At 39.4% G+C, this 25,571-nt stretch overlaps 1 protein-coding gene across 1 annotated transcript; it reads right to left on the bottom strand.

Annotated features, from left to right (window-relative positions):
- Window positions 1-1,384: 1,384 nt before the first annotated feature.
- On the bottom strand, window positions 1,385-25,549 carry tango6 (transport and golgi organization 6 homolog (Drosophila)). Its single transcript, XM_014414513.4, has 18 exons — window positions 25,360-25,549; window positions 23,847-24,487; window positions 23,526-23,642; window positions 23,118-23,262; window positions 22,746-22,852; window positions 22,343-22,505; window positions 19,756-19,823; window positions 18,967-19,079; window positions 18,201-18,377; window positions 17,316-17,442; window positions 16,455-16,655; window positions 14,536-14,679; window positions 13,173-13,658; window positions 11,064-11,121; window positions 10,823-10,981; window positions 6,348-6,499; window positions 3,903-4,016; window positions 1,385-1,727 (listed from the first exon to the last, which is right to left on the bottom strand). The coding sequence occupies exons 1-18, from the start codon at window positions 25,409-25,411 to the stop codon at window positions 1,551-1,553; spliced, it is 3,201 nt and encodes a 1,066-aa protein (XP_014269999.3). The 5' UTR covers window positions 25,412-25,549; the 3' UTR covers window positions 1,385-1,550.
- Between the last annotated feature and the right edge of the window lie 22 nt (window positions 25,550-25,571).

A 25,571-nucleotide genomic window follows, 5' to 3' on the forward strand; every position in this document is an offset into this window, starting at 1 on the left:
ACACTCCTGACACTGAACCAGCCCCACTGTGTCTAATTGTGTCTAATTTGAGGAGGTTCATTGGGAAATTAATTCTATTCCACACACTATTCATTGTGTAATAACAATCCATTATTACAAAAGTATAATCCACATAAACAGAGAAGTGTGTATTTTGCTCTACATATATTTTGCACACTGCCTGTGACTGTTGCAGGTGATGAGATCTTTCAGGAAGCAAAATCAGATTAAAACCTGTTTGAGTTCCACAAGGTCTCAGGACAGAGATATGTTTTATTGTCACCTAGCGTAAAATATTACGCCTCGGGAGTGAGAATGTGTTGTTTTAGTTGGCTATACTAACATAGAACATAACCCCGCACACTGTCTCGCCCATCCCACTGCTGTCAAAGCGTTTGCTCATAGGGGGTCATATGATTGTTGGGGTTTTCTGTTTTCTTTCTATCATTGTAGAGTCTTTACCTTACAATATAAAGCACCTTGAGACAACTGTTGTTGTGATTTGGCGCCATTTTAAAAAATTGATTTGAATTATTTTATTACCATGTAATTGTAGCATATTTCAATCAGAATTTGGATTCTTCCTCTCTTGCAAATTTCTTCCTTGACAATCTCAATGTAATTTTTTTTGTTTAGGATAATTGCCTCCCATACTTTAGAAAGGCCCGTGGTAGTGAAGTGGAGAGAAGTGCAAATGTGTGATGTGTGATAATGTGATAATGTGCAGAAGTTCAGGGCAGTACTGTGGCATGAGGTTTTCTTTGGGCTTAAAGTTTTATAGTTTTTGTGGTATACAATATGAATATTATTTAACATCTTCATGCGTGCTCAATCATAAGGAAATCCCAAAAAGTAGATTCTGTTCATCTGGTTGTAGCGTTTGTAGTGGGTGGTGGTGTTTAGAGCTGCCTACCAAGGGGTTGAGGATCGAAGCCAAAAACTTTGAGCTGTTATAGGTGACCGAGTTGATCATACAGACAAAGGGTCTTTTCACGTTCTTACAATACCAACTCTGTGTAAATTGTACTCATGGCCATTGATCAATGGTTGTTAATCAGTGGTCATGACAATTTGCATATTAATGATCAATGAACTGACCTCACAGTCCATTGTTCATTAAAGGGTGCTAGTTTCACTCACTGTGCAAATGTACTGTTTATAAGGTTGGGGAAACCTGCAGTCAGCTGAGACTGAAGAAGTCACTTGGACGAGTGACGAAACATTTCTCCCACTGAAAACGCTACATACAGATGAACCGAATCAACCTTTTTGGGATTATTATTCAACATTAATATATATTAAAGTCAGTATTATTACAGTATTTAATTCACATAAATCTAAAGTTAAAATATTTTTCATATTTCAAATCACAAATCACAGAAAATATGCTTAAAAATTTATTGTGGAATAGGGTGGTACACTAGGTCACAGTCCTTGGTATGCATGGATGTAGGATTTTCTGCTCTTTGTGGTCAACCACATTTCTGAAGACTTAATCCACATTACACGGAGGCATAAATTGTAGTGCAAAGAGCCCACGGAAATTAGTTCTATGGTAGGACGACAATCTTCTTCTCCAGCTTCTGCTCAGGGAAGATGAACCTCCTCATTATGTCGTCAAGCTCCTCCAGAGCCAGGTGGGCATGAAGCACGGATACCTCATCCAGGTCAGAGTTAACCACCCATTTGAGAGCTCGGTACAGGTCCAACAAAACATCACTGAGAACCTGGAGGAGACAGACACTAATGAAACTTTGGAAAAGGTGACACTAAAGTGACACAAATGTGGGGGTGCTGAGTTTGCTACCAAGTACATTTCATACAATATGACTCAAAACACTCCTTATCCTCCCATACACTTAAAAAAAAAAAAAAAGCATAATAGTAATTGGTTACTTAATAAAAAGTCTGCTTAACTGAACTACATTCATTTTTTATTTGTACTTCAACTATTGTTCATTCATATTTACCGAGCTTTAGCATGTTTATTTTAGTTGCCTTTTTTTGCTTTTTTCTATTAGACATTATTTAAAGTATCGTCAAATTCAAAGCCAAGGAAAACTTTATTTGTTGGTCTCAACATTGACCAAAATATATTGTTTCCAGTTATATTACCAATTGATAATTGCCCTGAATCCAGACCCTTATACTGTAAGGCAACTGCTGCCTTGGAAAGTTGCTTAAAGTAGTTTAATCAGCACAACCCATTTTTACATAAAGTGGGAACCAGTTTACATAAAATCTGGAATTTTAGATAGATATAGTTATTGTTATAATTTGGTTTAGGGTCTGATTAAATAAAGTAGGAACACAGCATTTAGTATTTCTAATTTACCTTGAAAACTATGATTAAAAAAAATAATGTTCCAGATTTCAAATGGATTCTGTCGTTGGGGGAGGTGAGGGGGGTTAAACAGTCCTTCTGGTTTCTTCCCAGTCTTGTCTTCCAATAATGTCACTGTGTGTCATTAGTGCTGTGCAGCTGGTGTCACCATTCTCCAGCTGTTCCAGTAATTATACAACCTGGACTAAGTCAAACAGCTAGCCACTTCACTGGGGTCATGACAGGTGATTAAAAGCTATATAACACCTGAGCCAGCTTTTTACATACAATTAGCAGCAGCTACTACAGCTTTAAAACCACCAGCCTATTATTATTAGCTCTATTTCATGGCTTTGATCAGTTTGGCCATAGACAGAGGAACTGTAAGGATGTACTGTGCTGATTGGGTCTTATGGGTTGCTAGGTGGGGGTGGGGGGTTCTGTGTAAGAAACAGACCCCAGGACTCTTTGGTGTGCTTTTGTTGTTTCATCCTGAGATATTTCTAGTTAGTTCTCTGACTGTTTCCCTGCTTTCACGGTTTTCCCTGGACTTAGTTGCTAACCAGCTTGCTGGTCTAGTGAATCACCTGTGTAGCTGACTCAGTCTATTCTCCACATAGTTCTCATTCACCATGCATACACCTACAAAACCTAACATTAAGGCTAACAGACGGATTTTTCCATTTCAGTTCAGGTAGACAACAATGAAGAACCACTTACAGCTAAAAAGACAGAGCGAAAGTGGCTAAAGAAATAAGTTTTACGTCATGGTCCCTCAGTCCTCTCTGTGCGACTTCACTGGATTTTATTTTTATCTCTCCTCTGCCTGGTGCACTCCAAATGTACCTCCTCCTCTTCCCCACCTCTTTTCCTTGACCTCGATAAAAACGTCATTGATGAAAACGGCATCGAGGTCAAGCAAAAGTGGGTAGGAAATTTGAAAAGGACTTAGGAAACGAAAAGAGCGTGCCGAGAATAAAAACGACCTTACATTAGTCTCTCATTAACAACATGATGTCCGGATGTTGAAATGACAATATGCAGGATGTGGAGAAAATGGACTACAAAACATGGAAAAGTGTTTGCCCCCTTCCTGATCTCCTATTTTTTGGCATGTTTGTCACACTTAAATGTAAATATTAGAAAAAGCTAACAGCCTGACCTCAAACTGAAGCGTATTTGCACATTTGCAAGTGTTTCACTTTTAGGAGAAAAATATTTAAATGAGTCACGTAAATGTTAATTAAAAAGTTTAAGGCACACAATTTACTGCAAATTGCACGCAGTCAAACATGGAAAAAACAAAAGAAAACAAAAAAACGTGTCTTGTGCCTGTTGTCTGTAAAAACAGCCCAGCACTGTCAGAAACACCCCTTATGGAACTGTGTTAATGTCACAATAATAGAACATTCAATAAAACATTTATTCACAATAGCACCTTACGCGGGTCCCCAGTAATACACCTACCAAATATGAAGTAACATCTCATCTTAAGGTCTTCTGGCATTAGGTTTAGAAAACTGAATCCAGTGCTTCCGAAGACATTTTTAAAAATACCCAGTGAGCTGTGAGAGTGTACCTGTGTGCTTTTGTCCCCAAGACCACGGAGCAGCGACGCAATAACGTGGACAGCAGCTCTCCTCACCTCTGCCTCCTTCTCCGTCTTTATCAGTGACGTCAGACAGGAGCTAATCTGCACAAAAACAGCATGCAAGATGTTCTTTTTAGCACTTTTCCAGCGTTTTGCTGCACCTGTCCCAACTTTTTTTTAGTCATGCTGTTGTCATCAAATATGAATTGAGTTATTTTTCATGAAAGAGTCAAATGTAAAATATTGCATTCCTTGTCCAATGTATCTGTTCCTATTTTACACAAGTGTCCCAATTTATGGGGAATTATATTTGTACAAAGTGTATCCACGACAGATAATAACAGTTAATAATGCTTTAAACTAACAAGCACAGATAACACAACTGTAGATAACTGTGGAAGCATGGAGTCTCACATTTCAGAAACACAGAAAATTATTTTCCCAATTGGACTTAGTGCAGTTTGATTTATTTTAAATACCTACCATCTTTATCTTGCACAGAGCTGCTGTAACTTTTGATTTGATTTTTGATTTTATTGATTAGCATTCAAATTCAAATCTCAGTGAAAACAGTGAAAAAACAAACAAACAGTGAAAACAGAACAAAAATCTACCATAAAGAAAGAAAGCATGAGACAAGGCTAATCAAAAGGTATTGGCTGAAGCATTTGCTTATTACGCCAACCCTTTTCACAAAATATCTTTTTGTATGCAGCTCCTGTACACAGGGCTTGAAGAAAATAATAAAACAAAGCAAAAACCAAACAAACAAACAAACAAACCAACAAAAAAAAACAAACAAACAAAAAAAAAAAAAAACAAAGAAAAAAAAACTTTCCACCTTAGATAAGTAACTACATCAAAGCAAAAGAATCAAGAGGTTGTTTTTTTTTTTTTTTTTTTTTTTTTCTTCTTTCTCCTTTTTGCTCTTTTCATTCTTGATTTATATATTTTTCTATTACTCTATTTTTAAACATGTTTTTAAACAAGGAAAATGAACTACACCTTTTTAAATCACTGTCATAACTATTCCACAGGTTAACTCCTCTAACAGAAACACATCTCTGCTTTATATTTGTCCTCATCTTGTTTTTTTTAAAGAAATCTGTTCCCCTTAAGTCATATTGACTCTCTCTGACTTTGAACAGCTTCTGAGTACTGGGGCAAAGCAAGTTATTTTGTGCTTTATACATTATCTGTGCCATTTTATATTCAACTAAATCATAAAATTTCAGGGTATTCAGATTAATAAACAAAATGTTAGTTGGTTCTATATAGTTTGATTGGTTTATAATTCTTATAGCTCTTTTTTGTAACTTGAAAATATGAAGAGTGTTCGTTTTATATGCATTACCCCATATCTCCAGACAGTAAGTCATATATGGAAGCAACAGAGTACAATAAAGTGTGTATAATGATTTTTTGTTCAGGACATGCTTTGTTTTATAGAGAATAGCAATGGTTTTTGACATTTTTGTTTTCACGTGGTTTACTCTCAAACTACTCTCAAAATATTACCTACCAAACCAAAATAATCACAAATACATCTGGTTGGTTATTGCAGCCTTGCAGCCTGGTTGAAAGAACTGGTGTATTTTCAGTATTTTTGTGAGTTTTGCAGTTTTCATTTCAGTATCTATGTAATATTACAGACATGAAGTCTGTTAATTTAACAACATTGAAAAATTACAAAGAGTTAGTCACTATAGAGCTGAGCTGTGCATCTCAGGACAAACATTCAGTATATTTAGAGTGAGATCTGTTTGTGTGCTGCAGACATATACAGAGGTGGCTCATTCATGCCAGCTGGCTGCAGCATGGAACCAACATGTCAGCCAGTTTACAGAGTGAAGTTAAACCAAAGTTCTTGAAAACCCACTTGTTCAACTCAATTATTTTACTAATTATCTTTTCACTGTTTCTATTGTAAATTATTGTCCTGTGTTTACATTGTTCCATCGGTTGTCCTGTATGAGGCATGAGTTATATAATGCTGTAAAATGTTTATTTGTAAAATCTTGTTGGTTTTATTTTTGTCAGTTGAAGCTGTACAGCTGTTTGTTTGATTTGGTGACTGGACTGAGAGTTCTCTCTCTTTTCTACTCTCCAGGAGCACTCAAAGCACCCATTCATACAAGAATCATGCTTTTCTATCTAACATTCACAGACGTTCATACTCGATGGATGCAGCAGAGAGCAACATGGGGTTTAGCCCAAGAATATCTGGCACGCACACTGGAGCAGCCTGGGATCGATCCACCAAACTTCTGATCAGTAGACAACCCGCTCTACCTCCTGAGCAACAGGAGTCAGATGAAGCCTCTAGAATTTCATGCCATTTAATTTATACTCTAACAATAACCTGTTTTTTGCTTAATGGGTTCTTAGAAATGTTAATGTGTTTATTTTCTATTGTCTATTGGTTAACCCTACCTCTTGAGCTAGTGACCCCAGGGAATAGTCCAGTCTCTGACAGATTTCCCCCAGGTTGGACAGACTGCTAGCCCGGATGCTTTGGTCAGGGTCTCTGGATTCTCGCAGGAAGATGCCCACCAGAGGACGGCCAAGGTGGGGAGCTAGTTCTCCTAAAGGAGAAACATCAAGCAGACAGGTTAGATCTAAGGCTCCATAAAACTGACCATTTATCAGAGGATGTCATGTCTGTGGTTCTCTAGGTGATTGTAGTCATCTTCTGTGGAAAATACAATATATGGACAAAAGTACTGGGATGACCTCTTAATATTTGATTCCAGGTATTTCCAGATGTATAAAAATTAAGCACTTAGTCATGCGGTCTGCCTTTAAAAACATTTGTTAAAGAGTGGGCTAATTGTAAAGGACTCAGTGAATTCAGGCATGGTACTGTAATAGGATGCCACCACTGAAACAGTCAATTTGTACATTTTTTTCCTTCTAGATATTCCACGATTTACTGTAATCAGTATTACAGCAAAGTGAAAGCATTTCAGAACCACTCAATCACAAAGTGGGAGCCCAAGTAAAGTAACTGAACAGGGTCAAAGGGGTTTCTGGTTACGTCACAAGTTATGATGTAGAGTTCAGAGCCAGTTAGATTTGTCTTATCCAGAAACAGACACCTTGCACCTTAATGATGTTAGCTTGTTCTACAATAGCCTTTTTTCAGCTCAGCTGCTCTCACTTTATTTCCATCTTTCACTAGCCGGTCACAACTTGCTTTAACAGACTCCATGAAAGAGAAATGCTGTTTTAGAGTCCATACTTGTATCAGTGTGTGTCTCAACTACACACATTAATATTCAACATTGGTAAAGCTGGTAAAACTGATGCACTCCAACAAATACATCTGCACGTCCTCTTCCTGTACATCCTGATAAACATCATGTTTTGAGAACAGCAGCTGGTTCAGAGCTCTTCCCTTTCAGTACATGTCCTATCACTGGTTACTATGAGAGTTCACAGGACTGTGCAAGGCCATTAAGCCAGTCACAGTTAGCAAACCAAACATTCATTTATTAAACATTTGCTCAACCAGGCGAGTCAATTAAGAGAACTTTCTTACTTAAAAACGATGGCCTGGCAAAAGCCAAATCTTGGCCAGTCTTGTGGGAGCATTTTAGCCAAACAGAGGAGCTCTCTGGGTGCCTGTGCAACAAACTGAATCTCGATCCAATCTCTCAGCAAGGATATAAACCATCTAATTGTCCCAGAGAAGTGGTACGATGGCAATCTGGCACAGTAAAACCGAGTGGGGTGGGGGGGGGGTTCTGTCAGGAAAGATTTTTATACACAGGGTTCCTTCTGATGGGGATCTGCAAAGAAAACAAGCGTGCACTGTGGTTTTTGTGTGGCTGTGATGACTACAACAAAGTAGTCACTTTTTTACCCGTTTCTTAAGGTCATGATATTCAGATATTGTTTATCTGCTGTGGATGGCTTTTAGACGTGACACTTCTTTTACCCTTCACTTGTCAAGTTTCCTCAGTTTTTTAAGGACACACAGCACACCATGCAGACATGTGCCATGTTTTACCAACGTGTCAGGTGGCTAGCTCTTTGGTCAGCACTTTTTGGTGTGAAAATGTCATTTCCTGTTTTGTACAGCTTTTTGAGTATGTTGATTATGACTAAATCGAATATTACATCTAGGGCTGCAACGATTCATCGAGAAATTCTATTATAAAAAATTCTTGTCAGAAATTATTTTCTTCAATGTTTCATTTAAGGCAGGGGTGGGCAACTCCAGGTCTCAAGGGCCGGTGTCCTGCAGGTTTTAGATATCACCCTGGGTCAACACACCTGATCGTTGTGTTAAACAATGTAAATGCAAGAGTGTCACCCACATTTGCAACTAAAAACAGACCTGTGATACAAAAATATTCAGAAGCAATTATTAGAAACCTGATAACACAACAGCAGCAGTGATAATGATGCTGGTGTAGTTTAACGTGGAGCCAGAGTCTGTTTACACACTGTGAAGAGCAAAGAGGCAGAGCCGTTACCGACACACTGAGCTCAGGCAGCAGCGCTGCTCCCGTAACCACCTTTCAAACCTTTACTGGGAAAAACCTAGCACGAGCTCCATCCACACCGTTTGTTTTACACAGTGAAAAATCTGCAGTAAGCCTCCAGATGTTTTAAAATATGCTGATGAACTGTTAACTTAATCTGAGAGCATGTTTAAATTATACAGCTTATTGAAGGCTGATGGCAGCTGTCCTATTCTGCATAACAGGGGCGAGTCTAAAGGGGGGCATGGGTGTACTAGACCATGTTTCAAGGATTTCACAAGATTATTAAGATTAAAAGTGAAATAATATAAAATATTGTATTCATTAAATTGCATTAAAATGTGAACTAAAATAAAATAAAAGCTACTTTTACAAGCCAATAAAGACGTACATGACAAGTGAATTATTGTTAATATTAATTACCATCGGTCTTCAGCAACACAAAAACTTGCCTATTATTAATGTCAAAGAGGTCGAGTACAGGTACATTTTATGCCTTAAGATATATACACCATATAAACCATTTCATTCTAATTTTAAATAAGATTTTTCATAGTCTGGAGGCTGCAGATGGCTCAGGTCTCCTGGGTCTTTCTCTGTCTGCCTCTGGCTCCTAGACACAGTTAGTGTGGCTTCTTCTTCCATCATTACCAAGTATAATTGGTGACAAACACACATGCAGAGGCACACACACACACACACACACCAACAAGATTGTGGTCAGCTGCTGCGTTCTTGTATGCGTTTTCTTATAGGTGCAGCAGTTAGAGACTAGAGATGGCACAATACCACTTTTTTATGTCCGATACCGATATCATAAATTTGGATATCTGCTGATACCGATATGAATCCAATATAGTGTATTTTTAATCAATAAAGCTGTTTTTCTAATATCTTGCTGCATTTTGTATAAGTTCATAGTGAAGTTTTAAAAAACAAAACACTAAAGCTATTCTGTTATACCTGTATTCAAAAAATACACTGCACCCAAAATGTTTCATAGTTCAGCAACACTGATCAAGCTAATAAACTTAAACCTGCACCATCCTCCCTATTCTGGTATTTTAAAGAGTACTTAGCAGAAATATTAAACAACCTAACTAATAGGGTTGCAAACTCCCAGCACAAAAAAAAAAAAAAAAAAAGGGAACCACCCCCCCGTGATGCTTAATCGACGTAATCAACCTTAATTTAATGCACATGTAAAAAAAAAAAAAAAAAAAAAAAAAAGCACAGAAATCAATTATTTTTCTACAATAATTAAATTGATTCAACATCTTTCTTCAACAGAATTGCAGACTGCACAGATCGTACCTTCCCAAAAGTACTATAGCTTACTGGGTTATATTAGACTTAATAGTTCCTCTATACAATAATGGATTTCTATACATTTTACATCAGATTAAAACTGGGTGTAAGATTCAGATAATTTATTAAAAGCTAGACATTTTAAATGAGAATAAGAAAGAAAAGTATGTCTTTGTGCCCCCTTTTCCCTGTTTATGCCCTATCGTCCCCCCTGGCTAAACTTTGCTAGATCCGCCCCTGCACAGTTACAGCCGTCAGCTACGTAGAAAAAGATCCTCGAGTAGAAAGTAATATTAAATACATTCTAACAACAGCTTATCAAGCTTAAACGTGCTGCTGTTGTTCAGCCGCTGGTTTCCTCTTTCTGGCGCAAACTGGGCCAAAAAACAAACAAGAGACACGGACTCACAACAGAAAAGCCGATCAGCTGATCATTGATCGGTTTCATGATTGAAGTAGCAACAGGAGAGGGAGGGTGAGAGAAGAGGCAGTCGCTCCATATATCGGTTGTTAAGCTTAACGCAGGAATGCTTTACAAACATTCAGAGATGAACTGACACACTTGCTTTACTTCTCTTTGGGATCACTTCCTCGGAGGCTACAAATGCTCAACCAGACCGCCGAGAGGTCTGGCAAGCCACAGCCGCTCTATCACGTGATGCACACTGCTCCGACGTGCTACGGTTATGAGCCGAGTTACGCCATGTCGCAAGTCTTCTGAGGTGCTTTTGTGATATTTAATGGATCGGATTACATTTTTTATTTCTCTCCGATATCCAATCCAGTAATTTAGGTCAGTATCAGACCGGTACCGATACGTAATATCCGATCGGTCCATCTCTATTAGAGACACATTGTGTTTTTCCACTTGTGCTCTGTCTTGCTATTCTTGTCTTTTGACCTATTTTCTTTTTTATATATACAGAAATAAGATGAGTTTATAGAGAGTCTATAGAGCTCATCAGAGAAAAAAGCAATGTTGTCACAACAGTGCGTTCAGATCCTGATTCAACACACAAGAGCACACAGCACTGACAGACATGAAACAGAAGCAACAACAACAAAGTAACATCACAGCATAACTGTTAAGTTGAATCTGATGATGCTCACCCATGGCCCTGCTTGTCCTCATCAGGACCTCTCCCACTTTAAGGCGGGTTTCCACGGAGCGCTCTTTGTTGGAGGAAAGGAGGGAGGGTCCATGTTGGAAGTCTTTTAGGAGCCGTTCCAGTATTTTGTCAGGGTAGGAATCAGCCAATGCAGCCAGACCTAAAGACGGTTTATAACGAGTCCATCAATCATCAGCAGCATCTGAATACTTCATCAACATTGGGATGAATCACTAGATTACCTTGAATGGCTGACAGGTAGACAAATGAGTCTACATGCTCCAGGCTTTCTAAGAAGAGCTGGAGAAAAATAGACCATCAGCATGATTTATAACCACATGGTCTACTGTGTAAAAAACACACACAACATCAAAACACATACAAACAGCAGAGCCAAGAAGAATACACACCACTCCATACATCAAACAAACAACTTTTTTTTTTTTTTTTAAACTGTAGTTTCAGTTAAAATAAGGAGAAAGGACAGTACACATGAAAAGTGACCTCTAGAAAACTCAACTGTGTGACAAGGCAGAAAAATCAATAAAGGGGGGTTTTGCTGAAGGATGGTTGAAGGGGATGGGCTTCTGATCAAATAGAATAATACATTAGTTGGTATCTTCTCTTACCATCTTAACAAGCCCCAAGAGCTCAAAGCTCTTTTGAGCTGTCTCAAAGAGCTTCAGCTCCCTCATTTATTATAGAAGTCTCAAGAGACAAAGATATTGCCAGTGCTCACATTTTTTTTTTTTGAAACAATAACACACTGTGACAGATTTTATTGTATGTGTGCCAAAAAAAAAATACACCAGATGAACATGGAAAAGAAAAAAAATCCATCTAAAACTTGACACAGACTTGAGAGCTGTTCACAAAAGCCTAAACAGAAATGGGCTCAATGGAAGAGTAGATATCAAGAAGCCATTATTAACCATAGGAAGGGAAACTGGGAGGAAAAGCTATGGTACGCTAAATTACTCAAGAACTGGGCTGAGAATCAGTGACAACTGGTTTTTTGGAGTAAAAGCTACGTTAGCTGCTCCCCTGCATGATTTGGCAAAGCTTCAAGCTGGATGCCCTTCCTGACATCAAAGCAGTGACCTTTCACTTGCCAAGTGAAAGTGTTAACTAGTACACCATGGGGGGCATAACAGGTCTTATGGAGTGATATAATCTCTCCAGTGTGTCCTGGGTCTGCCCCAGGGCCTCCTCCTGGTGGGACATGCCCAGAACACCTCACCCAGGAGGCATCCTTGTCAGATGCCAGAACCACCTCAACTGGCTTCTTTCAATGTGGAGGAGCAGCGGCTCTACTCTGAGCCCCTCCCGGATGGCTGAACTTCTCACCCTCTCTCTAAAAGAGAGACCAGCCACCCTTCAGAAGAAGCTCATTTCTGCCGATTGTATCCACAATCTCGTACTTTCGGTCACTACCCACAGCTCGTGACCAGTTTAAACAACTTTTAATAAATTGCTGGACGCAGTTTGTGGGGATGAACAAAAGTATTTTACCAGCATAATATAATCTGCAGTATGATCATTGCTTTAACAATGTAACAGATAGCTTTAAGATGGCCTTAAGATCCTCCTAGCAAAATATATACAGAAATGAGGGGTAGCTGAAGACCTTTGTACAGTGCTGCAAATGGTAATGATACTGGTTCTTATATAATGATTTTCTATTTAATGTCTGTGGCGTGGGTGTGGTCCTTGGCCAGCTGCAGAGGAGGGGTGACGCAGTGAGCTCCCGGGGCGGCGCAGGGGCGGGGTGAACAGGTGTGCTGGGATCTGACAGTGATTGTGTCTCTTTATATGTTGGCAGTGACAGACGGAGACGGAGGTGACAGCAGAGAAAGAGAGCGCGGGAGTATATGTGTCCACGTACAACCCCGAGTTTAATAAAAAGTTCTGCATTGTCAAAGTCGCTCCGGCTGGTATTTCTTGGGTCCACCGTTACAATGTCTAAATGTTTTTTCTATTTAACACTGACATACTGTCACACTAAGATGAACACACTGGGAGCAACTAACGCTTCAGTATCTCACCCGCTCTACACAGGCCACACCAACTCCTGTATATTATATGTGTGGATAATCATTTAATTTATTTTGAAATAAAGTACTTGAATCAAATTTCTCTACCTAAAAATTTAATTTATAATTTTAATTTATACAGGACTTGCAAATGTGAAGAACATAACATCTACTCAACTTGACAAACAAAAAGAAAAGAAAAGCCTAAGTTAAAAAAAAAAGAAAAAGAACAGAACAAAAAAAATGAAAACACCAAAAAAGCCAAAACATATTTAAAACAAAAAAACCAACAAACAGAGCAGCTACCAGGTAACTTACCGTCAGGATTTTCTCCTGCGCCTGGATGGCCTCTGGCTTTCTATGTTGCACCATTTGTGTCAGTACCCTCAGGGCGTACGCTCTTGTTGGCACGTCTGGGTCACATGCCTCTATCAGCCAGTCAGAGATGGGCTTGGAAGGAGGGCAAGAGTCACTGGAGCCAGAGATCTGTCCTTCACATCCTGGACTTATTCTTGACCCTCCAGAAGATGCTGTAAGTCTTTCATGGCTTTGGGCAGGTTTATGTGAGTCGTTTGCTTCACCTTTCACTACATTTTTTACAGCTGTTTTATGGTTTCTGGGGGGCGGTGCGTCAGTGACAGAGATAGCCTCACTGCTGCTGTCAGGGCGGTACGCCCCGTGAGTGGCAATGACCGCTCTCAGGTTGGACGCTAGCTCCTGAATAATCACGTCAGGATGCTGCTGAGAGAGTATCTCCAGAGGTGGCAGCAGCTTTGACATCGACAAGTAGTCCTCCACACTGAACTGTAAAGTCAAATGTAAGGGTTTCTTGAGAGTTTCTGTTATGCATTTACTGTTATAAAGTGTGTTAAAGTTCTAAAACTTTGTTTTTAATGTTGCTTTAATGTTCTTCAAAAAACAGATTTCAAATTGTTTGCACATGTACACAGAAGTACATAATAGCTAAAGCTGGAATTATACTACCTGATTAGATCTCCATATAACAGGCATATGTACATCCTCAGAGTCTCAAAACGTTCCTTAAATAAAAATTCTAAATGTTTTTTTTAAAAAGCTATCTAGTGTTATGTGAGGCATGATAGCAGATAAGCAGCAAGAAATAGAGGGATGCATTTTGTAAAACAAAGTCAACATATGAACATCACAGGTTTAGAATGACTTAAAATTACTGGCGACCACCGGTGCTACCTCTCAGCCTCTTAGAAGACACACCTATGGTATCAATTCAAAATTCTTTATCTCCTTTTTCTCAAGTTATTGCATTCATTAGATTTTCAGGAAAAAGTGACCTCTGAGAGGTTGAGGTCACTGAGATTTGGACTCATCTGAGATATTTAGTAGATATGCCCAGATTAACAATTTGAAGCTCCTACATCACCTTTTATGGTTGAAGGTAATTAAAAACCTTTCTTAAAACCCCCCAAAATAACAAACAACTACCAACTGTAGCCGTCTATAAAAACACATAGAAAATGACCTTTGAAATTTAACTGAAGCTGCTGTCTTGAGCAAAATTAATGCTCAAGACCTGCAGATACTCTGTTATTGTACAAATATAATGTATAATCAAAGCTACAAAAAATGAAACTACAGAACATTATGAACTGAACGTGAAAGAGCCACATGCAGCAGAATGGAGTTATCAGTCACTTGTGCATACCTGAGGCTCAGACAACAGCGCAGACACCAGACCCATCCCCATTCTCAGTGTCTGGCTCTCTGCTGCACTGCCAGCATTCAGCCCAGCGGTCAGATCCAGGCCCGCACAGGCCCTCTGGAGCAGAGACATCATAAAGTCCACAACCTATAACAAACCCAGACAGGGGTCAGTTGCTCAGTGATGAAACATCAGGGAGGCAAATGTAGAAAGACTAAAAACAACAAAAGCAATTTGAAAAACTGAAGTGACAAAATTCATTTGAAAAGGGTGAAGTGCTAAGATATTAGCAAGCATAGGTGTATATGATTGTAACAAATACTATCATAAATAGCATACTAATAAAGTACTAGAATTTATACCCAAAGCTGAAAAATTTAGATGGATTATTTTTAAATTTTTTCTTTTTCTTTGAAACTTCTAAGAAGTTTATGCTTCACTGTTGGGAAATAAAATTATAGTATTTTTTAGCCTTTCACTTAGTACAAATGAGCAGAAATGAGTGTCTGTGTGTTGCACCTGTGCAGTGTGTGGATGCATCTTGATAACCAAGCTTCTCAGCATTGACCAGTAATTTAGCCCAAGCACGGCCTCCAAAAACTAACATGGTAAGTGTGGTGAGGTCCAAAAATGTGAACTCCAGAAACTGATGGGTAATACATGTGTCCTTTCATCTGATTTCAGGTCTTGTGTCTACAACTTTGAGGACTGCACATATTAATATTGCTTTCGGTTCGATTGCACGAAGAACGATGCATTAAAGTCCCAACTGCTCCAAAACCAGTAACAGCCCTCCACTTGTGCCGTCAACTGACAGTGACAGTGCAAAACTGAAGTCATCTGCTTTAGGAAAAATGACACTGAAGACATCCATTCTGTTCCTTCTGTCTAGGAGAAACTAAATTACATATATCGAATCAATTCAAATCCAATCTGGTAATGGCTTGCTGTATAAATGTTGTGTTTGGTCCAGAAGGTCCAGACCAGAAGCTTTATTTGAGAATTCAAGGTGACATTTAACCAGCATGGCTACCACAACATGCTGCAGCACAGCTTTGATCTTACTGGGAAAATCATTAATTTTTCAGCAGGAAAACGACCCCAAGGTGAGTAAGGTCTGTCTGAGCAAGAAGCAAAGTGATGGAGTGCTGCATAAGATCTCATTATCTCCACTCACAAATCTTGTATAGAGCGAAATTAGTAAAAACAAAGGTTTACACGTGTAAAAAAAGATTCACAAGGATAAACTAAGATTTTAAAATGTGTACGGTGATTAGTGTTTACATTTTGAGTACTCACACACGCATGCTTGGATTGATACACTAATACTGAGCAATAAAAAAAAAAGTTAATAGTGACAGATTATACAGGTGACAGAGATGGAGTAAAATATTGGTAGTGGTAAATGTATGTTTTCTAGTAGAGGGGTGATCAGTCGTTCTGCTTATTTAGAAAAACAGGAATTCACAGGAAGTTGAATTCCCCGTTTCCTACTAGTACTTGAACAAACATTATATTACTGAAACATTGAGGAGCCTCAAACCCCATCTACACATGTGACCTGTGTGTATCGTGCACACATATTTAAGAATCCGTAAATGAGCAAAAAGAATGTCAGAAATGTATTTATTTTTTAAAGACATCTGCATGCACAAGAAGAGTTTTGAGAGCAGAAATAATCTGATTTTTGACATTGACCTTAAAAATGTGTGTGTAAATTATCAACGTTAACATTTTCACATAAGCAATTGTAAAATACTGCTACATGTGTTTAACTTGCCCTCTTTTAGTGTATGGACTGGTACACTCATTTCTGCTCAAAATATATACACAATCATTGTCATACTTTACACCTCTGGATCACATCAGATCTGTATACCTTTTAAGACTAATTTCATGCGTTTCTGTATGTCTCCACTCACCTGTGTTGTTTTTCTCAGGAGATGAGCGTGCTGCAGGGACTCAACCATCGTAGCCAGTACATGAAGCAAAGCCAGTCTTTGGGCTTGTTTCTCAGCTCGACCCAGTAGCTGCTGCTCCACTTCCAGCAGCGTCATGGCCGACATGTCAACCTCTTCTTCATCCTTTGTTTCTTCATCTGCAACGGCCCAGCTGGTGAGCTCCTACAGAAGGAGCAAAGTTATCTGAGGTTGCTTTCTGTCACAGAGCAAACACTGTAATATAATCTAGACATAAAACACTCCAATTCCCAATCATAACTACATAAAATGATCAATTTCTACTGAGGCTGATGAAAGCTCACATAAGCACTATTTATGAGGTTCAGTTCTTTTAAAACTGATCCATATTTAAATGAAAATGGCCAAAAAAATAATATAAATAAAGCAAATTAAAACATTTTGTTCTGATTTTCACTGCAATATTTGGTTGTTCAACTAATTAGATTCATTATTCTTTCAGGAAATCAGGAATCAGGAAATTGGAGGACATGTAAGAGTTGACTTGGATCGTTGACTGGTCCATCTTGGTGGGGTCCTAGGAGTGGGGGCTTTGAGGTCAAGGTCAGAGGTCACCTTGAAGTCGAGGTCACTTAATTTCAAGCTCAAAGATTTTTAGCAGATGCACCTACGGTATGAATTTCAAAATCCTATGTTGCCTTGTTATCAAGTTATTGCATTCACAAACTTGGGTTTCCACCTGGCAGGGTGATGATAATATTTCATCAGTCATTTAAGACTGAGAGGTAATGATTGAATGCTGGAAGTAACCCTCACTTTTGACCATCATAGGTCAGCAGTCCATCCTCGTGCATCCCTGTTTACCTGCAGCAGGTCAAGGAAAAAGTCTCCTGGCAGATCACAGTCTTTGAGCTCAGCCAGCAGGTGCATCAGACACTCCACTCTCCACTGGTCCCCTGACAGTCTCTCATACATCTCATCATCTTCATCACTGGGAAACAGCATCAGAAAGAACATATTTAATATACTACTCTGCTTAAGCATTATGTTTTTTTGGACGCCCCATTAATGTTTGGTTAAATAAAACCAGTCATAAGTGATCACACACATACATCCCTCATTATTCTAACTTGCCCCATTTTTAAATCATCTCCCTTATGAGATGATATGCGATTTTCAAATACAGAGGCAAACTATGTTTCTTAATGCTTAATTCTTCATATTGACAACTTATGTAAGCATATAGGGAACAATATAATGAGATTCTAAATATTATATTACTTTGGACCTCTGACCTCTTCTGCAAGGCCAAATACTGCCTGTGTTTGCATTGAAAGAATAAGCTGCCTAGTTAGTTAGAAATATACTATAGTATAAAATTATATAACAAGCTCAAGTGGTTCATGTACAGTTATTTACCAATTAATACCAAATGTTCATTATCTATTTGTGCACGATGTTTGAAAGCAAAATAAAACAATATTCCCTTAAAACTAAACACTGCCTGTCAGCTTTGTGCTGTTCGACTGCTTCTTGTTGTTTGTATACTGTCGACACCTTGTGGATCAGACGAAAACCAAATTCAGATTTTTGCATGTCATTAAAGATGTATTAATAAACACTTAACTTGTAAAACTTGAACATTTTACTTGTAATGTAACATTTTTACATTGCTGTGCTTTTATTTTTTACTTTAAATTAAGGTTTTTAATACTTAGGATCTGTCATCTGTATGTTTAACATCATTACCTGCAGCTCTCTCTGCAGCTGAGCCTGGCCCCTCCTTCACTGCCAGCAGTGAAGTGGAAGTTTGCTGCCACCTGGTTATTCCCTCTCTGGAGGCCTGAAAGCTGCCTCAGCATTGACAAGGCTGCAGACATCTCAGCGTGGGTCAAGTACCACAGCAAGATCTCCTGACAGGGGGCGCTGTGGAGCACAGAGCGCACACAGGTAATTACTGTGTTCTACATCCAGAATCAGTTTAACTTTTCCAACAAAATTAGTGACTAAAAATGTTTGTTGAGCAGCATTTTAATTGTGATTACACCAAGACCAAAACTGAATCCTTCAACCCTTTCTTCCAAAATGGTCAACTCAGGTTTAGAAAAAAAAGTGTTGGTCAAAGTATCCAACCAATTAGCAGTGATCCACACGGCAAAGGGTAATATTATTGTAGCCACATCCATTACACACTCGAAGGCAGCGGTCCCCAACCCCCGGGCCACGGAGTCGTTTGGTACCGGGCCGCGAGCGTTGAGGCTCAGGTGTGAAATGCATGCTTTTCAGGGTTTTATCGTTTTTTTAGCGTTATTTTATTATCGGGTTTATGGTTAACTCGGTTTTCCTGGGTCTTTTCACATGTGTTATGCATAAAACTTTTTTTTTTTCGGCACCGCAAAAAAGATTGGGGACCGCTGCTCTAAGGCATGAATGCATTTAAATACACAAACTGATGAAAAAAGAAGCTGAAGAATGAAACGAAGTTAAATCGCAGCTAAAAACAAAAAATGTTTACCGGAGGTGAGAAACATTCTTCTTGGTAAAACAGAAGAGTGTGAAGATAACAGGAAGAACTTCTTCTAGAGCTCTGAGAAGAGAAGCTGAGGGAGTGTTTTCAACCATGCAGACCTGGCAGCAACAGGAGACACAAGACAAGCATCAAGTAAACAGCACGACCAGGATTCACCCTGTGAAAGAATTCTGTTTATCAAAGCCACAAGCTGCAGGTACAGGCATGAAATCAGCTGATGGTTCTTTTTTAATGACATTTCATTCAAATCAATTTATTCAAGTTCTGCAGTTTTCACTAGATACTGTTACAAAAGTTAATCTGTGGTCTTCGTAAATGGTAAATACGCTGGTTCTTATAATCACACTTTTCTACTCTGAGCACTCACAGCGCTTTACAACTTGCCTCATTCACCCACTCGCACAAGCACTTTTTTCTATGCTACTTCAACGCCACTGAGAAGACATGTCTGACTCAACTGCAACAACAATTCAATGAAACTCAAACGCAGGTTACTCAAAGACCACAGTTCAGCTGGATTAAAGCAGAAGAATAGGAAGAGGCAATACAATAATGCAGCATGAGTAGGCTGGCTAAAAAAAATGGAATACACTGGACCTAGTTATTAGGAAGATGCTGGATGGCACATTCAGAGATCATCTTGATGGCCCTATTCTACTCCACCAACATCCTCAATGCCGGACACATCCTTCCCAAAGAGCTCTGTTAGATGAAAGAAATTCACTCCTCTTACATTCCTGCTTTTACATGTCTGTAAAGACCTTGCGTCCTCACCTTGTATACATCTTCCACACACTGTGTCAGTTCTGACTCTTCCACAGCAGTTTGGGAATCACACTCACCTGGAAAAATGCACATAAACTGATTTATCATCCATATACTGCTCATCCATCCATCCACCTTTATTTATAAAGCACTTTTAAACCACAGCTGATGCAAAGTGCTGACAACACAGCCTGGACATCTTCCTACATGAATTACACAAAGTAAATCCTCATCCTCAGTCAAACTCACCTTTTGATACTGGCTTTAGTTGTTAGCATATATCGTAGTCATGTGCATTACTTAACAAATGTATAAGACTACCAACCCAATGTGAGCTTTATGCCACAGGTGGCCTAAGTTAATAGTGTTGGAATTTTTGGTATTAACAAATGTTGGATGTTTCTATAATGGTTAATCCACCAGTGTGTTCTTTAAGCAAATCAAAACTTTCATGATAAAATAAACTATTGTTTACTGTGTACCAAGACAGCACTTTTTTTTTTTTTTTAAGATGCCAAATTACAGTTTATTACATATATAAAATTCCAGAAGGGAAGTCTTGATGCATGCTCAATCATCCAGGGAAGTAAATCCCAAAAGGCTGATTCTGTTCATCTGGACGTAGCGTTTTCAATGGGAGAAACATTCAGTAACTTGGATGAGCGACTAAACGTTTCTCCCACTAAAAACACTACGTCCAGATGAACAGAATCAACCTTTTAAGGCTCCAGGAGAGAGTTTGCAGAACCTTTCAGAGAAGTATGTTGGGTATTAACCCCCCCCCCCCCCCAATATATATATATATATATATATATATATATATATATATATATATATATATATATATATATATATATATATATATATATATATATATATATATATATATATATATACACACACACACACACACACACACACACACAGTGGGGCAAAAAAGTATTTAGTCAGCCACCGATTGTGCAAGTTCCCCCACTTAAAATGATGACAGAGGTCAGTAATTTGCACCAGAGGTACACTTCAACTGTGAGAGACAGAATGTGAAAAAAAAAAATCCATGAATTCACATGGTAGGATTTGTAAAGAATTTATTCGTAAATCAGGGTGGAAAATAAGTATTTGGTCACCTCAAACAAGGAAAATCTCTGGCTCTCACAGACCTGTAACGTCTTCTGTAAGAAGCTTTTCTGTCCCCCACTCGTTACCTGTATGAATGGCACCTGTTTGAACTCATCATCTGTATAAAAGACACCTGTCCACAGCCTCAAACAGTCACACTCCAAACGCCGCCATGGCCAAGACCAAAGAGCTTTCGAAGGACACCAGGAAAAGTATTGTAGACCTGCACCAGACTGGGAAGAGTGAATCAACAATAGGCAAGCAGCTTGGTGTGAAAAAATCAACTGTGGGAGCAATCATCAGAAAATGGAAGACATACAAGACCACTGATAATCTCCCTCGATCTGGGGCTCCACGCAAGATCTCATCCCGTGGGGTCAAAATGATCATGAGAACGGTGAGCAAAGATCCCAGAACCACACGGGGGGACCTGGTGAATGACCTGCAGAGAGCTGGGACCAAAGTAACAAAGGTCACCATCAGTAACACACTACAACGGCAGGGAATCAAATCCCGCAGTGCCAGACGTGTTCCGCTGCTGAAGCCAGTGCATGTCCAGGCCCGTCTGAAGTTTGCCAGAGAGCACATGGATGATACAGCAGAGGATTGGGAGAATGTCATGTGGTCAGATGAAACCAAAGTAGAACTTTTGGGTATAAACTCAACTCGTCATGTTTGGAGGAAGAAGAATACTGAGTGGCATCCCAAGAACACCATACCTACTGTGAAGCATGGGGGTGGAAACATCATGCTATGGGGCTGTTTTTCTGCCAAGGGGACAGGACGACTGATCCGTGTTAAGGACAGAATGAATGGGGCCATGTATCGTGAGATTTTGAGCCAAAACCTCCTTCCATCAGTGAGAACTTTGAAGATGAAACGAGGCTGGGTCTTCCAACATGACAATGATCCAAAACACACCGCCCGGGCAACAAAGGAGTGGCTCCGTAAGAAGCATTTGAAAGTCCTGGAGTGGCCTAGCCAGTCTCCAGACCTCAACCCCATAGAAAATCTGTGGCGGGAGTTGAAAGTCCGTGTTGCTCGGCGACAGCCCCAAAACATCACTGCTCTCGAGAAGATCTGCATGGAGGAATGGGCCAAAATACCAGCTACTGTGTGTGCAAACCTGGTAAAGACCTATAGTAAATGTTTGACCTCTGTCATTGCCAACAAAGGTTATGTTACAAAGTATTGAGTTGTATTTTTGTTATTGACCAAATACTTATTTTCCACCCTGATTTACGAATAAATTCTTTACAAATCCTACCATGTGGATTCATGGATTTTTTTTTCACATTCTGTCTCTCACAGTTGAAGTGTACCTCTGGTGCAAATTACTGACCTCTGTCATCATTTTAGGTGGGGGAACTTGCACAGTCGGTGGCTGACTAAATACTTTTTTGCCCCACTGTATATATATATTTTTTTTTATCTTGTCATATTATGACGTAGAGATGAAGATGGTTGTGTTACTGACTGGGGATAGTGGTGCAATGGTGCAGTGCAGCAAGCAGAGGGCTGAGAAGGTACTTTTCGGCAAAGCTAGATCTTTCTTGCACCATAAAGATCACCGCCCTGGTGGCCACAAGCTGGAATTGACGGGATGTCAGCTTGTCTTTGAAGTGCAGGAGTTCAAGGATCTGGAAAACAACACAAACAGCAAGCAAGCTGATTTATTTAAACAAGAAATGTAAAGAGTATATAAACTAGACAGAAAAATGAATAAAGAAAACTGGTTAAAGCAAGAAGGAGTCCATAAGGACAGCGTTAGTTTTAGCTTATGGTTAGGATAAAGGTAAGGATCAGTCAAATACTGATTAAGGTTGTGTAACACAGGTGACTGTCATTGTGATGTACTCTCCACAAACACAGGGGATGACCTGAGGGCAGATGTGTCTGAAGTAGGCGTCAGCTGAGGCAGACTGCTGAGGGCAGGCAATGAGGATCTTTGCCACAGCATCGCATTTCCTCCAGTCTGACTCACCCCCTGAAACAGGACAGAAACAGTGCGTCTATTTGGTTGGAACCACAGACATATATTGGCACAATTGGCATCACCCACTGGTCTGTGGACTTTGTACTTGTTTCTAGAGCTCACATTATCTTCTGGCAGCATTTTATATGATTCAGATTTCATAGATGAATTAGTGATCACAAGCTGGTGATACACCAACCACAACATTTCCACTTCTTCATGATGTGCTAATTCTTTTCAAAATACTGTACATGCTGGCTGCAATTACACTTCTCACCTGTGCCACCCTCCAGAATTGCTCTGATAACAGCCTGCACACCACTGGGCTGCATCAGTCGCTCAGACAGCAGCTGACCACACAGACGCCTCAGCCAAGCTGGAGCCCTGCAGCTGCAACCACTGGAGCTCTGAACTGGACCAGACTGAAAGGAAGGAGACATCTAAAGTGAGACCTCTGAAGTAAAATCTTTATTATTATGTGAAAAACAAACAGGCTTACAAAGATTGAATAAGATTAAAAAACATGACCTACACAGCAGCCCAAATGAATTGATCCAATGAGGAAATCAGAACAATAAGCCTTGATGAAGTTTGTCTGAACTTTGGGGTGATTTCAAGCAAACAAATCACCATCCAGCAGCACAAATTTATATTTGTCAAATAAAAACCATGCCGTCATTATCACCTGTTTGGCTCCTCCTTGGAGAATAAGGAGCTCTTTGATGACAATCGGCTGGTACACTTTTCCAAGGAGGGTCTTGAGGGTCTCCTTACATGTTTGACATTCCTCAGCACTGAGCAGCTGCATTAAAAAAAAAAAAAAAACATTCAAGAAGAACGAAAGAAAATTAAAACAGTATCTTCCAAAGAGACTGCTGGGTCTCAAAAATTAAAAACAAAAACCCATCTCCCACCCTGCCTACCCCACTATTAAGTCAGTTACGTCATTATTCCCTGACATTTCAATTTGTGCAAAAATAATCCTGACAGTGAGAACAATAATTACCTTTTCATCCTTGTGGTGTGGCATGTATCCCAGCTGGCATATTGCTGCAATAATGTCTCCCAGATATCGGGTGAACACGAGTGTGGCAAGAGACGATAACTCTGCCAGCTCCAACAGGACCTTAGTGGTGGTAAGAAGGCGGCGTGCCATTCCAGACACCGGGCCCACATGGACTAGTTTTTCCACCATGGCTCCAAAAGCTGACCTCCGTCCTAGTGGGACACCCACTCCAGGGGCCAAGTATGGGCAGAGCCCCAGACAAACCACAAACTGCAGAGCAGCTCCGATTGTCTTCTGCTGGGTGATGCTGAGGATGTCAGGGGCTAAAGGTGGGGCCATCTCAGGGGTACGACTTTTTGGTGCCAAGCAAGATTGATCCTGTTGGAAACGCTCCAGTTCATCAGAAAGGTGACGTGATAACGTGAGTAGCAGCAGGAGGCATTCCTGGACAAAAGCCCATGTGGCATCATCTGTATCCACACAGAACCAATCTGCTGTTGCCTTAACCTCCTCCCTTAGCCTCTTCACAACCTCAAAGTTGCTCTCCCTTTGAAGTTGCTCCAGGAGATGGGCCCAGTTGGCCCGCAGAGCTGCCAGAAGGACCTCCTGATGTGACAGTTGAGCCTCATGTGCAGATACCTCTGCAGACACACAGAACATCACACTACACAAAACTTCTATACAACACTATAAACCTTTTTTAATGAGAGAAAAATATTAAATTCAATTCAATTCCGTTTTATTAATACAGTACCAAATCACAACATCAGTCATCTCAAGTCGCTTTATATTGTAAGGTAGATCCTACAACAATATATAATAATTGGGCTTGTTTTCTCTAAACATCATAATATACACATTAAAAGTGTCCTCAAGTACATCTGTCATCCTTTTTTACTTTTAGGGGTACGATGTTTTGAAGCGTTTAGCTTCCAGAATCATAATCATAATTATATAAGCAGGTATTGGAGAATAAATTAAAAATTATAAATCAACTTGGGGGTTTTTTCGTTTTTGTTTTGTTTTTTTGTTTGTTTTTTGACAAATCACCAGCTGTAGCCAGAAACAAACACACACATCCACACATGTGCAATAACACTAAGTGCAATAATCTTTTCTGGCATCGTTGTATTTTTACTCAGTTGTATATAGCATTCGTATTCTATTTTTATCTTATTGTATATTTTTATTCTATTTTATTCTACTGTATATAGTATATTATTTTATTCTATTCTGTACAGCTGTGTACTGTATTTATTCTTATTGTATTCTAATTTTTGCGTCATAACTTTTGCACTGTCCACTTCCTGCTGTGACAAAACAAATTTCCCACGTGTGGGACTAATAAAGGTTATCTTATCTTAAACCAAAGACGTTCTCTACCGACTGTGAGACCAAAGGCAAAAGTTAAGACAGCTAAAATATTTGCTTTATATTATTCAATGTACTTAACCGATGTGCTTCCGGAATACATGCGTTTATTTAGATTAACGCTGTAAAACAGTCCACTTACCTTTAAGAGGTCTGGTGAGGATGTTTATCGCACATATAATCGCGGAAGTCATTTGACTTTCATACAGATTACAAATTTTACATTCCAAGTCTGGGTACGACTTCAGCGTTTGATTTAAAGTAAGACAGAATAAGTTGATCGTCGGATATAGACGGCTAAGGCTATTAAAAACATTTCCAACGGGCGCCGAAATAAGACGTCAGCACGCTCCT

Source organism: Maylandia zebra, linkage group LG7 (assembly GCF_041146795.1).
Source record: "Maylandia zebra isolate NMK-2024a linkage group LG7, Mzebra_GT3a, whole genome shotgun sequence".
NCBI lineage: Eukaryota > Metazoa > Chordata > Actinopteri > Cichliformes > Cichlidae > Maylandia > Maylandia zebra.

Bases quoted from the DNA above. Each gene is read 5' to 3' on its own strand.
- tango6 (XM_014414513.4), bottom strand. From the start codon at position 25,411: ATGACTTCCGCGATTATATGTGCGATAAACATCCTCACCAGACCTCTT. The intron at 24,488-25,359 runs GTAAGTGGACTG...GTGTGTCTGCAG, and splicing joins CCTCACCAGACCTCTTAAAG to AGGTATCTGCACATGAGGCT. The intron at 6,500-10,822 runs GTGAGCATCATC...TTTCTCCTTTAG, and splicing joins GAGGACAAGCAGGGCCATGG to GAGAACTAGCTCCCCACCTT.